Source organism: Gadus chalcogrammus, chromosome 12 (genome assembly GCF_026213295.1).
Source record: "Gadus chalcogrammus isolate NIFS_2021 chromosome 12, NIFS_Gcha_1.0, whole genome shotgun sequence".
Classification (NCBI taxonomy): domain Eukaryota; kingdom Metazoa; phylum Chordata; class Actinopteri; order Gadiformes; family Gadidae; genus Gadus; species Gadus chalcogrammus.
Window position 1 is genome coordinate 2,987,349 of NC_079423.1, and position 18,094 is coordinate 3,005,442.

The following is an 18,094-nucleotide window of genomic DNA, read 5'->3' on the forward strand; positions in this document are numbered from 1 at the left end:
TTTAGTCACTGGGGGACCGCAGGCAGGCTAGGGGAACTCATATTTATGTTCGAAAACCTCAAGTGAGATTTTCATGTCATGGGACCTTTAACAATCAGACGAGTGTTAGTGTGTGAAACCGGGCGACTGGTTCACCTCAATAGATTTGAAGGACGCATACTTCCACGTCACAGTGATCCCCAAACACAGGAAATTCCTGCGTTTCTCATTCCAGGGGTCACACTACCAGTACAACCGTCTCCCGTTCGGCTATTCTCTAGCCCCACTAACGTTTACCAAGTGCGTGGAGACGGCTCTCCAGCCGCTGCACGCAACAGGAATGAGAGTACTGTTCTACTTGGACTATCTACTTTTGCTGGCTCGCTCCAAGGTGGAAGCAGCTATTCAGACAAAAAAGCTGGCAATTCACCTGTCAAATTTAGGCTTCGAATTAAATTGGAAGAAAAGCTCCCCCCTCCCCTCAGAGTTTGATGTATTTGTGGTTACACCTGGATTCAGCTGCAATGAGAGCACGGCTCTCACAGCAGATGGAGACGCTGTGTTCTCTCCTCCGCCGCTGTTCCCCGGGCAGCGTCGTGACAGCCCTCTCTGTCATGAGGCTGCTGGGCATGATGTCAGCCGCTCACACGGTGGTGCCGCTGGGGCTGCTTCACATGAGGCGGCTGCAGAGATTATTTTCTCGCCTGCGCATCGAACCGGTGCGCCAACGGCGGCGAAAAGTGACCATTCCCCTATCAGTGGGCCCTGACTTGACCCACTGGGGCGATCCTCGAACCCCCATCTCAGTGTTCACGGATGCTTCTAGTGGGCGGCGTTTGGCCGCCCCCCGTGACCATGCATATAAACGCATTGGAGCTCCTCACTGTGTTGAAAGTCATCCAACACTTTGCCCCAATGTTAACGAATCAACACGTAATGATTCGCTCAGACAATAAGGCGACAGCAGCATACATAAATCGCCAAGGGGGCAGGTACTCGGCACAGCTGCTGAGCATAGCGAGACAGCCGTTACGCTGGGCGCTCACACACTTGCTCTCCATCAGAGCAGTGTACATCCCCGGTGTCCTGAACAGAGAGGCAGACATAATGTCGAGGGGGGTCCCCAACCAGTAGACATGGACTCTGCACCACCACCATTACAGTTTAATTCATTTTTAAAAAGCTCTCATTGTGAACTCGCCATTCGTTTCAATGGGAATTGCGACGGTCCATACTTTCAACATTTACATATTTGTAATTTGTAATTCGTCCCAGCCTTTTTACCACAGATACTATAGGGTCTATAGCATATAACCCCGTTATCTGATTACAATTTAATGCATTTTTCACAATTAACCGTTTTTAAGGCAGTGTTAAATTTGGCAGCTAGATATAGTCTTGGGCTGCACAGGGTTCTGTTTATGAGAGCCTAAAACACCCGGGACCCCCACCATCATTGCTAAATCAAGTCTATTATTTTGCTGATATAACATCCAATAATCAACCACGCCCCCATCCCGCTGCGTTTGGTTAAAGTTGTAATGTTGACGTTTGAGAATGAGAACGAGGTTCTGAGAACTGTGCATTCCATGATTCGATTCACCGCTACCGGAAACTTGACTGAACGAACGAACGAACGATTCGCGAACGACTCCTCGTGGCGAACTGAATGACGCAAACTGAATCACGGAAACGAATCACTAAATCCAACCCTACACACACAAACACACGCAATAGCTCCGCCCTCCTCTTAAAGAGACACACACACACACACACGCAATGGCTCCGCCATTCTCTTAAAGGTCCCATGACATGCTATTTTATGTATTCTTTAATATAGGTATTAGTGGGCAACTAACACAGTATTCAAAGACGTTCCCGAAATTCAGCCGTGGTGCAGAGTTACAGCCACTCCGAGCCAGTCGCACATTGAGCTTCCCCCAAATGCGCTGTTTTGGTGTCTGTAGCTATAATGCAAATGAGGAGGAGCGAGGCGGGACAAGGAGGAGGGTGGGGGTGTGGCCCTGAGCAGCTTGCAGCCACGGTACCATGCGCTCTGTTTACAGTGGATGTATCCCAATGGCGAGGCGCACAGCCTTTAGCCGTGTTCTGTAAATATTCTAGAACACACGGGAGTCCTGGAGCTCTATATCTAAATATTATCATATAGCCTACATAGATATCTATATCATATAATATATATTATCACGGCCAAAAGCTGTGTGAGCCGATATTATGAATCTCAAACGACCGCGTTGGGTTCTCCGACGTTCCTGGTTCTTCAACGTCCTCATCAATGTGAAGTAGACTGAACCGCGACAAGGAGGAAAAAGGGATCGTTGCCGGGCAGCGCTTAGGCACCTCCGCCTCTGGCGGTGGTCCCTCAGCGGGTCTCAAGCGGGAGACATTCACCGCCAACAATCCCTTTCTCCTCCATGTCGTGGTTCATGTACTTCAGCGAGTCAAAGCCAAAGTTCCTTTCCCCCAATTCCTTCTCAACCATGGCTGAGATAACCCCCAATACGAGTCTCGTTGTAGAAATACCAGAGACGAGAGTCCGACGTGTTATGCGCCATAACACAAAAAGCAGAACGGTTATCCAAATAACAAGGAAGTGTACAACACTTTCGTTACAGTCCTGGATCTCTATATCTAAATAATATCATATAATACATAGAAATCTATATCATTGAATACATATTATCACGGCCAAAAGCTGTGTGCGCCTCCAGACGATATTATGAATCACAAATGACTTTGTCGGGTTCTGCGACGTCTCTGGTTCTTCCACTTTCACATCAACCTGAAGTCGACTGAACCGGGCGCTGCCCGCTGCCGGGCGATGGTGCCTCGCGGCAACCGGCGGCATGTCGCAGTTCATGTACTTCAGCGAGTCAAAGCCAAAGTTCCTTTCCCCCAATTCCTTCTCAACCATGGCTCAGATAACCCCCACAACAGTTTCGTTGTGGAAATACAAGACACGTCAAAGAACCGACAAGAAACACTTGCGTTACAGTGTGTGTATTCACACACACACACACACACACACACACACACACACACACACACACACACACACACACACACACACACACACACACACACACACACACACACACACACACACATACACATGTGGCGCTCGCACGGTCGAGTCTCATTGGCGGGCCAACGTCTCTGGGCGGGCCAGGCAGAGTAAGGGGAGGAGCTGAGATTCTTGGTGACATCATAAATACAGACATTCCAAATCAGCGCACTTGAGCCTCCGTTTTTTCAAAGGCGAGCAGAACAGCTAGTGCTCGTTTTACACCAAACGCAAGTTTTAGCCATTGGGGGACCATAGGCAGGCTAGGGGAACGCATATTTATGTTAGAAAACCTCATAAAGTGAGATTTTCATGTCATGGGACCTTTAAGAAACACACACACACACACACACACACACACACACACACACACACACACACACACACACACACACACACACACACACACACACACACACACACACGCACACACAGCTTTATTCCAATTCGATTTTAACATTTTGAACTCTCTTCAAATCTCTCACTTGATTTTAAGCTATTCAACATTCCTACTGCCTACTACTACTACTACTTCCATTTCTACTTATAATACTACTCCTACCAATACTACTACTACCATTTCTACTCCTACCAATACTACTACTACCATTACTACGACTCCTACCAATACAACTACTACAATTACTACTTCAGTTACTACTACTACTTCAGCTGCTACTACTACAATTACTACTACTCCTACCAATACAACTACTACAACAATTACTACTACTACTTTTTCTACTACCTACTACTTCAGTTACTACTACTTCAGCTACTACAACTGCTTCAGCTGCTACTACTACTACTACTTCAGCTACTACCTACTACTTCAGCTACTACTACTACTTCAGCTACTACCTACTACTTCAGCTACTGCCTACTACTTCAGCTACTACTACTACTACTACTACTTCAGCTACTACCTACTACTTCAGCTACTACTACTACTTCAGCTACTACCTACTACTTCAGCTCCTAGTGTGGTAGAAAATAACCGAGTTCTATCACTTCAACTAACTAAGAGAGCAGGAGGAATCGGGGAGTCCGGATCAAGTATTGACAGAGACTTTATTGTTACCCGCAAACGAGAAACAACAATATGATATGACCGCCCTCGGTACATGCTCAGAATTGCCTGATATGGCAAGGACAGTCAGCCATACATTCCTTTAAGTATGTGGTCATCTTCTGCAGTTAATCTAAACAATGGGAGGATGTCAGTACGCCTTGGCCCCAGACTCTCTCGCGCCGTATGAGTCCCTCCTCTGAATCCAGGTGGTTTTGCTGCTTTCCACGATTAATCGATATACCTGATATATAGGCCCGATAATACTCATAGTTAATATAAAAGTAATGGTTATTTCTCCCATGCTAGTACTACTTCAGCTACTACTACTACTTCAGCTCCTACTACTACTTCAGCTACTACCTACTACTACTTCAGCTACTAGTACTACTACTACTTCAGCTATTACTACTACTTCAGCTTCTACTACTACTTCAGCTACTTCTACTACTTCAGCTACTACTACTACTTCAGCTACTACCTACTACTCCAGCTACTACCTAGTACTCCAGCTACTACCTACTACTTCACCTACTACTACTACTAATAATTCAGCAACTATTACTACTAATACATCAGCTACTACTACTTATACTTCAGCTGCTACTACTTATACTTTAGTTACTACTTCAGCTACTACTACTACTTCTTCAGCTACTACTTTTCAGATTCTTCTGTTCAATTAATTTTACATTCCTTCATTTTTTTGCGCTTTTCATTCAGTCATCAGCATTCACATGCGTTTTCTGCAGGAAATGCAATTTCTAGTTTGTTCTTTCTTTCTTTCTTTCTTTCTTTCTTTCTTTCTTTCTTTCTTTCTTTCTTTCTTTCTTTCTTTCTTTCTTTCTTTCTTTCTTTCTTTCTTTCTTTCTTTCTTTCTTTCTTTCTTTCTTTCTTTCTTTCTTTCTTTCTTTCTTTCTTTCTTTCTTTATAATTCTCTACAAATTTGGGACCTATCTTCTTCCCTCACCTAGAGACTCCATTCAAATTTTAAAATATTCAGAATAGCTTGGAATCGCGCGCTTCTTTTCCGTTATATTCCATTATATTTTATACTTTTTAAGATTTATTTTAACATGGGAGTCAATTGGAGGTCTCTGGTACTTTAACTGTTTAAGACGTAACAAAATCAATTGATTTCTATGCCGTAACTATCTTCAATGATATCTAAATGGAATTTCGATATCATTTAAACTTTCTCCAGAATCACAGTTTTAGTTTCAAACCGTCATATTTTACAGTTTGTCCCATTGAATACGTCTACCATTTCTGACACCCCAAAATTACTTAAGACATCGTTACTCTGTCAAATTTCAACCACTTACCATCATTCAAAACATTAAACAAATGTACACACTTGTATCTTCAAGAATATCCAAAACAAATTCAATATCATTTTAATTTTATTCAGAATAACAGTTGGAATTTTCAGTTAGTCTCATTGATTTACGTTGACGCTGGTGTGTGTGGACGTTCAGCAGTGTTGCCAGATTGGGCATTTTTTCCCGCTGGATTGGCCTACTTTTGGAGGACGTTCAGGCAGTGTTGCCAGATTGGGCTGTTTTTCCCGCTCTATTGCGCTTTTCATTCAGCTGTCACTTTATTTGTTTCCAACTATTTACTTTTTCTTAAATAGTGTGCATGTTTACATTGTTCACTCCATTTAGACTTGAACTTTTGTTCAAATCCCTTCACTAGATTTAAGCCATTTAATTTCATAAAGAAACATTCAGTTTCTTTATGTCTTAATCTATGTGGCTTTATTAAAAAATGTTTTCAACCTCACTTTGTATTACAGTACTCTGCAGGAAATGCATTTTCTAGTTTCTTCTCAACTTTCTACATTTTAGTCAAAAATAACACTGATCACTTCTTGAGCCCCTACCCAAACCATTTTCAACTGGATTAAGGGATTTATTGGATCCATTTTGTCGGATGAGTTGTAATGGCTGGGTGAACAACAGGGGAAATCAGACTTAATAGCAAGACTTGGGATGCAAAATGTCTGGCCTGTGTAGAAACAATGGTCTTTACTAGCAGATAGATCGGTACACAGGAAATCAGTTGACGATCAAGGCAAACAATCCGGCATGGAGAAGACCAAGGCGTAGTGGGTCGGTACATGGATAATCAGTTTTAGATCAGAAAACCGGGAGCCGTAAATACCACTCGGAAAATGCTAGGACACTTGATATGAAGAGCAGAGGAACAGGCGCAGAGGAATGTTGGATGTTGACTAAATACACTAGGAGGGGAATGTAAATGAGGGACAGGTGAAATCATTGAATGTGAGTGAGGACAATCAAAGATGCGAGGAACAAAAGGAAAGGGAGTAAAATTATCAACGAAGGGGGCGAGATGTGACATGACTGACTTTACGTAAGTAAAATCGTATGTGTGTGCTGTGTGTTGTCCACAGAAAGTAATCTGTAAGGACAACGAGGGCATCCTTAAGGACAACAGCCAGCGCAGCAAGTGGCAGGTGACTGGACCAGGTGGCCTGGACATGCTGGTGCCCTCTGTCTGCCTGCTGGTCCCACCTCCAAACCCCATCTCTATCTCCATGGCCAAGAAGTAGGAACACTCACATACACACGCAATGATGATGGATTTTCTTTTCTTCATATAATTAAAATAATTATTTCCATTATAATACTAATAATAAGAAGGGCCAATGGAAGTTAAGTTCTTAATAGCTTCACTTTTGTCACACAATTTAAATCCATGTATTTGCCTTAGCTTTTTCTTTGGGGGTTAAAGATTTAAAGAGGCAAATGGCAGCAGCGAGCCAGTGTCTGCTGCACACGTGCTCCTTATGTATAAATAACTAACAATCATTGAATACGTTTCAAAACAGATGTTACAGGTCTTTAATCAATGTAATGTATTGATGTAGGTCTGTGATGTAATTTCACCCATTTCTTTCAAAAGGAATGACCAGTACTATGAGGCCATTCTCTCCATATGGAGTGTTAATGAAAAATAGAAGCTAGAAGTGTAGGTCTGGGATCTAATGTAACGCGTTTCTTCCAAAGGAATGACCAGTACTACGAGGCAATTCTCTCCATATGGAACCAGCTGTACATCAACATCAAGAGCCTCATCTCGTGGCAGTACTGTTGCATGGATATTGAAAACATAAACTCACTCACCGTCGCCATGGTAAGGCTAGGCCTGATTGCATGTTCATCATCGTCTTTAATTGTTTGTGTAATTAGTAGTAATTGTTTGCGTGCATGTGTCTCCATCCGTGTGTGTGTGTGTGTGTGTTCCCCAGCTGTCTCGAATGTCTTCTGAGGAATACCGCAGCCTGATTAAACGATTGGAGACTCACTATTCAGAGTTTAGAGTCAACTCCCATGGCTCCCAGATGATTGAAGAGGAGGACTTGATGACCATTGAAAGCCAGTACAATGGAGCCCAGAATCACTATGAGCAACTGGTGGTGCAATTGCCTTCCTACACCCAGTATGCCTCAACAGACTACGGTAAACAACCGAAAATACTTGAAATAAATCATCTAATAAAGTCATTGTCAATATTGCCAAGTGTAAGACTAAAGGAGCTATGGAGCTATTGGGTCCGATTTTCTACTAGCTAAACAATATATTGCATATTCTCCCCCCCAGCTGTACAGCTACAAAACATCGAACCACAGAAGGTTGAACCGAAATGGCAACTGGTACACCAACCAATGTATCTTATTCAGCAGCCAAGCCAGCAGGTAGTCATCCAGGAGGAGCAGCAGATACGAATGGAGAGGATGGAAAGGATGAGGGAGGTGGAGGAGGAGGAGGAAAGAAGGAGAGTGGAAATAAGGAGACTAGAGGAGAATAGAAGGATGGATGAGGAGGCCAGGAAGAGGGAGGAGGCATTGATGCTAGAGGAGGAGATGAGGCAGAGGGAGCAGGCGAAGAGACGGGAGGAGGAGAGGAGAAGGACGGAGGAGGCAGCAAGGAAGAGGGAGGAGGCAATGAGGCTGGAGGAGGAGGTGAGGAAGAGGGAGAAGGCGATGAAGCGGGAGGAGGAGAAGAGGAGGATGGCGGAGACGCAAAGACTGGAGGAGGAGGTGAGGTTGAGGGAGGAGAAAAGGAAGATAGAGGAGGCGAAAAGGAAGGTGGAACTCAAGAAAGTAGAGGTGAAGAAGGACCACGTGATCAAGAAGGAAGCGGTGCGAACGATCAAGGCTGAGTCTGTGAAGAGGAAGACGTCCTCCTCCGCCTTTTCCTCCACCTCCTCCTCCTCCTCCTTCCATGGGTCCAGCTCCCACAGCCTGATGGAGCTCCGCACCCTTAGGACTAGGATGGAGTCAGCGGAGGGAGCACTCAACCAGCACATCCACATCAGTCTGGGGGACGACAAAGTGCGGGAATGTGGCCTTCGTATTACAGAGCTGGAGGTAGATGTCAAAACCCTTAAGCGACACGCACACACACAACCATTGCAAGCGCACAAACACTCACACACACAAACATGCATGCACACTCATTCAGGGTGCCTCGGTTTTGGAACGACCTACCCGGGGAGATAAGGCTTGCTGAATCAGTAACCTCTTTTAAATCACTTCTTAAAACCCATTTTTATACACCGTAATTTTCGGACTATAAGCCGCACCTTTTTTCCCATTTTGCGATTCTGCGGCTTATACAACGGTGCGACTAATCTTTGAATTTTATAGCTAACAACCACTAGGGGGCCTCCTAAATCTATGGATTTTTAAGTTGCGGGCTCCAGTGCAGTTTATATATGTAAACATCATTCAATTTAGCTGCTGCGGCTTATACTCCGGTCCGCCTTATAGTGTGGAAAATACGGTACTTGCTTGACGTGATGCCGTCTTTTTTTTCTCTTCCTAGTGTGAGTGCTGCATGCAGCGCTCAACTATGGTTCTTCAGAAGTTTTATTCTTTCTTTCTTTCTTTCTTTATTATTCTCTACAAACTTTGGGACCTATCTCCTTCCTCAATTTTTCACCCAGATACAATTTTTATTCAGAATAGCTTGGAATCGCGAGCTTCTTTTCATATTTATTTCATATTTTACACTTTTTAAGATATTCTTCTTTTAACATACTATCTGTTTTAACATGGGAGTCAATGAAAAAAAAAATCAACCTCACTTTGCACTACAGCACTCACTGCATTTTCTGCAGGAAATGTATTTTCTAGTAATTATTATTATGTACAGATGACATACAAATAAAAATATTCCCAATGATTCCACATCTCAAGAGCATAGGGAGTGACAATGTGTGCACGTGTTTGTGTTGTGTTCAGATGGTACAACGAGACATTGACGACATCCAGGGGGACATCCTGCGTATCAAGGACATGATTTTGATGGAGGTCGAGGGCATGGCAGATGCTGACAAAGCCCAGTTCCTACGCAGTGATATCGGGGGAATCACCCAAAGACTGGGTGTTCTGGACTCCAGCCTCTCAGCTTACCTGCAGAGGTACAATGACACGCACAAATGCTCTCACATGCACATCACAATTAACATTAGCCACTCCTAGAACAATGCAAAATACCATACAAAGGTCCAAATATGTCAGTAGGTAGCAGATTTAGAATTTGAGTACATTAACAATCCACACCTTCCTAATGTTATTTTTCCTAAACTGTACTTTATTCTTTCATTTCTCAAACTCAGGCTGCGGGCCCTCAGGAACCTGCTGGAGAGTGTGTCACACGGTGAAGACATAGTGAAAGTGCATGAGGCCAGGCTGACAGAGAAGGATACCACTTCCCTCTCACCTGGAGAGGTAGAGGACTACATAATGTACCTCAAGGTAATGCTCTATGTTCATCATTGATTCTTATCATCCAATGCCTTTTAAAGTATTTGATGAGGATTCTGTTACAAGTCATGCCTACTGCGCACATGACAGGGTCTGGCATGGGAGTACAAAGACATCTAATTGACGTCATCTACCATCATTTTGTTTTGTTAATCTGGTACCAAATTAAAGCCCCTTGCCGATGCTTGTAGTAAAGCATGTTATGAATGTGCTAGGAACACTCCTGATGATATTTTTCCTTGCGGCCCTGAATCACTCAATTCATTACTCCTCTCCCACTACTCATTGACACTTCACCATGTCGTCGGTTGTAGAATATGAAGGTTGAGTTGGACCAGAAGAGGGACGTTTTTGACTCCATGGAGGCAGAGATGGAAAAGGCGAACAACTGGAACAGCCAGGTGGGCGACTCCTCCCTTAGGTGTGACATGACCCTGGCCACATACAGCGAGCTGGTGGGCCAGTTGACAAACCGCTGGAGACGCATCCATACCCAGATTGACTGCAGGTGTGTTCTCAGCCCCTAGTCACATACACAAATACATGATCGCAAACACTTTTGCATCAATGCATGAACTATGAATCTGTCTTGTGTATGTGTTTGACCTTGTGTTTTTCCTCCTTCAGAATGAAGGATCTGGAGTTCTACGTTCCCCAGCTGCAGCAGTACAAGAAAGACAGCACATCCCTTGATGAGTGGATCGACTCCACACAGAAACGCCAGAAGGCCCTGCAGTCCACCAAGATAGAGGACCTCGAAACTGTCGTCCTACACATCAGCCAACAGAAGGTCTTTCACCTGCTCATTTTATGGTCCAAGACGTGGGTGTTAATCATAAGAAATGCAACATGACCTAACAGAACTTAATTTCCGTTTCCCAGGCACTGAATTCTGAGATCAAGGAGAAGAGAAGGACATTAGATAGTGTGTTGACCGAGTCTGGGGACTGTGTGAGCTCCATCAAGGTAATCAACAGACATCACATACACTGAAAATCCATTGGAACTCTATTCTGTTCATTTTATTATTGTTTTCAATGTAAACTTTTGTCTTATAGGACTACGAATCAGACCTTGCCGCATACGGCTCTGGATTAGAGACTCTTCTCAACATCCCCATCAAGAGGACCATACTGACGTCTCCATCTACAGAGCTTAATCAAGAGGTAGTCTCATACATCAGACTTTAGATTAATCTAAAGCCTTGGTGAATAGGGCGTTTCACTTTCTTTCGCTTCATCTTTCGACCCATCATGTCGCTGAGGGCAGGGATTATTAAGCGTGTATTTCAATTAAATTCAAAGCACTTTATTCATCCCCAAGGGTCAATTAAAAGGCACAAAGAGCAGTGTATTCAACCATATACAGAACATCATCAGTATTTTAATAAATAAAAAGTAGCATATAAAAAAGGGGGAAGGGGGATGGGATGAGCAGTGGCGGTTTTAGGCACGGGCGAACCAGCCAGCCGCCCAGGGCGCCATATTTGTGGAGGGCGCCAAATCACATGGGGGGCGCCACGAGCAGTAAAAAATAAAACGTGCCGCAAAGCGGTTTTCAATGAGGTACATAACATTGTGTGGGGATTTGGTTTATTGGCGCCCCCTCTGGCTGCAGGGGCACACCTCTGAATTCTAAGCACTGAATATTTATGCATTGAAATAACGTATCTGGATTTTTGCCTCTGAATTTAACAAGAATTTTCAAGAAATCATTTTCAGCTTTATTATTCAATGTTAAAAAATTCAAAATTAAATACTTAAATACAATTTAAATATTTTCAACATCACCAAATTCAACATGCCAAAGTCAGCTTAAAATTTCAATGTATGAAATTCAGCGTTAACATCGGGTCACCCAAGGAAGGGCAATCGATCCTAGATGCTAGATTGCGGTCAATCAAGGAGAGCGAGTGTTACACAGAACACTGCGCCACCGAATATTGTGACCCCAGGGGGTGCTGTTGCACATTTTTGCAACATGCACAAGTTTGAAGCGTAGGCAGTAGGGATGAGTCGGTCGCAACCGATTCGTTCACAACGAACGAATCCCGAACGTGAACGACAAGAACTGGTTCCCCAAAACAAGAAGAACTGGTTCTTTGATTCTTTTTTTTTTAACATAAAACAAAAATATGGTCACGTAAATAAAATCTACAAACGAACAGAGCTTCGTCTCCCCGCAACCTTATATCGATTGAATCGACAACGTTCTCAAAGATTCAGCCAATCAGAGGTAGCAATGGTGTTGCCATGGCACCTGGGTAACCAAATGACAAGGTTGTACCGTCGAATTTGCGCGCTTTCTCTGTCTGACGTTTCTTGGGTCATACCATTCGACGTGGGGCCACTCATATATCCCCCTACATTTCTGAAAATTGACTTGCCCTCCATCTGCTATTGGATAAACGCATTTCCCAATCCCAGGAGTCTTTGCTCCATTCTACGTCAATTCAAGCACAAACAAAGAAATTAAACTGCAGTTCGTATTTTTTATTTATGACTAATGAAGAATTAAATGTAAAAAAAAATTTTATAAATATAAAACCATGAATGACATATAGAGAGTAAACAAGTGGTATAAATATTGTTGGGACGTTTGTTTATACTATATAGTGTATCTTATCGATTTTCACGGGGGTAGAGCCTAGACATCGATTTAATTTTGCTCAGGGCCGTCAAATGACGTAATCTGACGTAACGAACGAATCAAAACGAACGAATCAAACGAATCGTTATAGTGAACTGAACTGAAAGAACTAGTTCCCGGAAAAGAATAATTTTGCCCATCCCTAGTAGGCAGGCATGAAGTCGTACATGTGCGGAAACATGCAGCAGGCCCGTTCGTCTCCCAAACGGCTCTTCATATTACCACTTATACCTTTTATAATCAAGCCAAATGTAGCCCGTTTTATGATTTGTATGTGTAGGCCTATATATCACTTAAATTATTCAATATATCCTATTATTATTCAAAAGTATAAATTACATTTTCTAATATCAACAAATTGCTGTAGCTGATTGTTTTCATTGCATATGAGCGCAACGCGCATTCCCGCCCCTCGCTGCTTGCTTAAGGGTATGATCCTTGTCTATCGCCACTTTATTGTTTGCATGCATGCACGTGGCGGTTGATATGCCTCTGTGGTGGCATAACAAGAGCGCAACGAGCGAGCAGACCCAACACTATTCCAAACATTAAAAGCAGGTTGCTATCGGGCGCTTCTTCCCGAGGCCCGCCGTGCTTCCACTGGAACTACAAGCTGCTGCCGCTTCAGTTGCCCAATACCGTCGGCACTGCGCTCTCGTTCCACAGTGGGCAGCGGGCTTCAGATCGCCCCAGCATCACACCAAATGTAGGCAAAGGGACCTCGGATCGCCCCAATTTGGTGCCCTAATAAATTGGGCTCCTTAATCCACTACAATTACCCTTACACTGCATGTAAATCCAGCCAAGTCACTGCAGTCACATACACACTTCACAAACAGGCATTAAATTAGTTCATTGTTTATTTCATACTGCAGTAAAAAAACTAAAACGGTGTGCATTACAACAAACACATAAATAAAAGATAAGACCCCCCCCCCCACCTCACCTTGATATTAAATGTGCTTAATAAATACTTTTGATTTGATTTGATTTGATTAGCATTTTACAGGCCGATTCAATGGATAGGCCGTTTAGTAAGGTCCACCACCTTGCTTCTCTCCCCATAAAAAGCTACAGTGTTTAATGACGTTGATTTACCTTTGAGCATTTCTTATTATAGGCTACTGTGTAAAATGCTGTTTAGAATTAACGTTTTTATCAAGAAAGAAAGAACCAGCGAGTGATGCTCTTATTCCCGCTCTACTTGCTTGACCGCGATCTAGCATCTAGGATCAATTGCTCTTCCTTGGGTCCCCGGATGTTAACACTGAATTTCATACATTGAATTATGCAGGTTACTTTGGTAATTTGGAGACGTTGAAAATATTTTTTAACATTTAATATTGTATTTAGATTTTTTTATTTTTTTTTTTTCACTTACATTTTTATTGCAAAATTCACATAGACAGTCCACAGTCAAAAATAACACAATAAACAAAAAAACAAAACAAAAAAACAGCAACCAAACAGAAAGTTTGGCTTGGGAGTTACATTTCTAGCAGTTCTTATTTTCTCTTCGTGTCTTCGTCTAAGTAATTTGTTCCTGTCTATATTCCACGTCGCTGGTTTTGGTTCTGAACATGATCCATTTCTCCCACTTTTCTTCGAGCTGTGCTTGTTGTAGTCTTAGGCGGTGTGTCAGTCTCTCCATGACATAGATTTCCTCCACTATGCCTATCCATTCTTCCTTACAAGGAGGCTCCACCTTACCCCATTTCCTAGTTATAGCCTTCTTACTAGCTATCAGTAGTATTTTAACCAAATATTTATCTCTCACTCTTATACTCTCTTCGGCAGAATTGAAATTACAAAGGTATAGTATCATATAGCTCATTGGAATATTGTAACCTAGTATCTTTTGTACAGTTTCATGTACAATTCCCCAAAACTTAAACACTTTATGACATTTCCAAAATATGTGTGAGTGGTCTGCAGCATCTCTCCAACATGTTAAATTTGTGTTATTATACTTGCTCTTGACCTTGGCCGTGATTAAAAAAACGAACCAGATTTTTCCAAGAGAACTCCCTCCATATCCGTGAATTAGTGGTTGTTTGATGTGTTTTCCACATGTCTTGCCAATCATCATCCGAAATTTTCGTATTAAACTCTGATTCCCATTTTACCTTTATGTATTTAGTTGAATGTTTAGTTGTTGTCAATGTTTTATATAAAGCAGATATGATTCTTATCTTCTTCCCTTTGTATGTATTCATTATAATTTGGATCACACCATTCACTTCTGTGGAGGGGTCTATATTTAGATATTTTTTAATTGAAAAATAAAGGTGAGTGCTTAGAATTCAATGGCTTTTATTTTCAAAATCCGATAGCAGATTTACTTCCATATCCTTGCTTACATCAAATGATTTTAGTTTCCTAAGCAGATACTGCAGATGATGGCATTTCTTCAGAATATCCTCTGAAGAAATGCCATCAGCAGTATTTGGCAAACCCAAATTCAGCCAGCACTGGTAAAGTGTAGATAAGTATGTAATGGTTTACAAACAATGTGTAAACTGGAGGCTGTAGAAATATACTTATTTTTTATAGCCTTATAAAATCAACTTCTGAAAGCTTTTTCCCCTCATGCTAATTTGTTTCTCTCTTGTAAAATATCTCTGTAACAAATACAACAAACATTTTGTGATCTCTTCTTCAGGCTGTGGAAATGCAGACTCGCTACATGGAGCTGTTCACTCTCTCTGGTGACTACTACACATACCTGGGAGCAATGCAGAAAAATATGGAGGAGCTCAAGGTATCCTAATATGTTAATTATATTAAGATAATATTCTTACTAAACTCACTTCCAACATGTTTGTTCCAGCACATCAGTGCCCAAATATTGGTCTTTTACAATGTTCATTGTTTAAAACATGACATTATATTGAAGAATATAAACTCCTGTCCTTTATGGGGTTTCGGCAATTTCTTCACACATCTTTGTGTTATGTCTCGCATTAGATTCGTAATACCAGAATTGATCTTCTGGAGGAGGAGCTCCGGCTGCTGAAGGGGTCGATCGAGAGCAACACCACCAAGAACCGGCAGCTGCAGGATGCTCTTGCCCGTTATCAGCTGGAGCTCTCCAATTCCAAAGAGCAGCTGCTGTCGGTGGAGAACGGAAATGAAGACGAGTCGCGGAAAAGGAGGCTGGCAGAGGATCGCTACAACAAGCAAAAGGAAGAATATGAGATTCTGCTGAAAAGAGCGGAGAAGAACATGACAGATAAGGAGCGTGAGGCTGAGCAGCTGCGACAAAGGCTGGCCGACGAGTCGGCAAGGGTGAGAGAACTGCAGTTGGAGACATCAAAGGTAAGGGCTGTTTGCATTGCTGAGATGAGAAGCTTAAAGCTCAGCTATGAATCCCAGATCCAGGCCAGTCACGCAGACATTGAGCTTCTCGCCACCCAGCGGGAGGAGGCTGCAAATGAGCAGAAGCTACAATGTGATCGCATGGAGGCGGAGAAGAAGGATCTGCAGGAGGAACTGACCAGGCACCGGCTGTCAATCGGCGAGGCTGAAGAGGGAAGGAGGAGGGCAGAGCAGCAGGCTCTAAGTCAGCTCTCTGTTATCGCGGAGGAGGGATGCCAGAGGAGAGACCTGGAGGAGCAGCTGGAGTCGCTGATAAGGCAGAGAGAGGCAGACGATGCCCGGCACAGGGTAGAGCTGGTTGAACTCAAAAAGACGCTGGAAGACAAGAGTGCCCAGGTGGCATACGTCACACATAGCCTGTCGGAGGAGACACGTAGGAGAACAACCATAGAGGAAGGCCAGAATGTTTTGGAGGAGACCCTGGCCAAGCTACACATGGAGCTGGCTAGCTCCTCCGTATCTATCGCAGGGTTGAAGGAGTGTGAAGAGGGACTTGAGAGGATGCACTTTGAGATTGAGAGGCAGGTTAGCGAAAGAAGCAGAGCGGAACAGAATATCATCAGGTTACAGGGCCGCATAAAGGACCTTCAGTCCGTAAGAGATGTGCTGGAGAGCCAGGTAGAGGTGCTAAGGAAGTCCAATCAAGAGGAAGTGAATAAAAGGAAGATGATAGAAACAGAGCTGGAGCAGACCACAATCACAATAAGGGAGTATAGCAGTAACCTCAACTTGCTGCTTAAAAGCCAAGAAAAGGCCACCACTGCAGAGAAAAGAGTTGAGGAGGAGTTACTAAGGTTGAAAGGTGAACTGGACCAAAGCTTGAGACAAAACAAGATCTCTTCAGAGCACCTGAGCAAGTTAAGTTTTGAACTGATGGCCCTTCAGCAAAACCTTCTTCAAGAGCAGGCATTTGTAAAGGAGGCCAATCTTTGCAAGGAGAACCTTTACAAATCTATCGAAGAGAAGAGTGAGGCGTTGAACCAGAACTCTGTTGAGCTTCAGATGTGGAAGGAGAATACAGAAACCCTGACCAAAGAGAGGGTGAGATTGGAGGAGGTGCTGCTAGTCGTAAGCCATGAGAGAGATGAGCTTCTAAGATCCAAACTGGGAAATGATGAAGAGCTGGTCACTCAAGTCTCTGCCTTGGAGCACCAGTGGCAAAGTAGTAACCGCAGAAGTTTAGACTACAAGCACCTCGTCACAGAACTTTCCACAGAGAGGGAAAAATTCAAGCTGGAGATAGAGAAAACCCAAAAGCAGTCGATTGAGGTACATAGAAACTGTAGTTCTGGACTGCTTTAATCTTTCCAGATAGTCTATTCCGTATTTCTAGTAGTGAATGACCGTCAGTCATCCCTTCTTCCGCATGCATGAACACCTGCTGATGTCTGAGTGAGCACTCTAATTTTGGGGGAATTATTTGAACACAGCTACCATTATGTGTTTAAATATGATTGCATGCAAAACATTTGCATGTTATCTGTGGCTCTCCCTATCCCCTAGCTGCAATCCTAGCTCACGACCTCAAGTGTATTCGTTGTATACTGTATACACTATTATCTGCATGTCTTTTTCCTTTTGTTCTGTTTGGAATCATGCTTTTGTTTCTCCTTATTCATTTATCTATAATTTCACTGGTCCACACATGCAAAATGAAAAATTTCAAAGCTCCAATATGGAGTTAGAATCATGCCAAAACCCTGCACACAAGCAAAACGTGTTTTGCTCACGCATAACGATTCACACGCACACAAAACGTGTTTTACTCACGCACAATGATTCACACACACGCTCAGTGTGGTTTGCAAATACAAAACATCATTCACAAACTAATGCATTTTGCTTCAGAAACAAATACAGTATGTTTTACACAAAGTACAAAGAAATATCCTTCAAGTACACAAAACAATTCTACAAGTACGGAACACGAAAGCTGCGCGTGGATCGGAATGCATTTGCGCACGGATCAGCAAGGCGGATCAGCAGCACGGATTCCGTACGGTTTCCGTGCAGTTTAGCACTTTTACCGCGCCATTCTAGGGCCAGTTAGTGGCCTTCTTGGCTTTCCATAGAATCCACACACGGTTGGCTGGCATTAAATAAAGATTTTGGGGAGAAAAAAAGATCGTCCTGG

The 18,094-nt window shown here is 43.1% G+C and overlaps 1 protein-coding gene across 1 annotated transcript in view; it reads left to right on the top strand.

Moving 5' to 3' along the window:
• Positions 1–18,094, top strand: part of LOC130393433 (plectin-like) — a gene marked incomplete at its 3' end in the record, with an annotated part of 45,805 nt that overhangs the window by 13,614 nt on the left and 14,097 nt on the right. Inside the window, exons 12-24 of the mRNA XM_056604116.1 lie at positions 6,553–6,707; positions 7,169–7,295; positions 7,411–7,621; positions 7,763–8,043; positions 8,137–8,532; positions 9,409–9,587; positions 9,786–9,924; positions 10,248–10,441; positions 10,561–10,723; positions 10,816–10,899; positions 10,992–11,099; positions 15,245–15,343; positions 15,550–17,229. Of these exons, the coding sequence (XP_056460091.1) occupies positions 6,553–6,707; positions 7,169–7,295; positions 7,411–7,621; positions 7,763–8,043; positions 8,137–8,532; positions 9,409–9,587; positions 9,786–9,924; positions 10,248–10,441; positions 10,561–10,723; positions 10,816–10,899; positions 10,992–11,099; positions 15,245–15,343; positions 15,550–17,229 (3,816 nt within the window). The remainder of the gene's footprint in view (positions 1–6,552; positions 6,708–7,168; positions 7,296–7,410; positions 7,622–7,762; positions 8,044–8,136; positions 8,533–9,408; positions 9,588–9,785; positions 9,925–10,247; positions 10,442–10,560; positions 10,724–10,815; positions 10,900–10,991; positions 11,100–15,244; positions 15,344–15,549; positions 17,230–18,094) is intronic.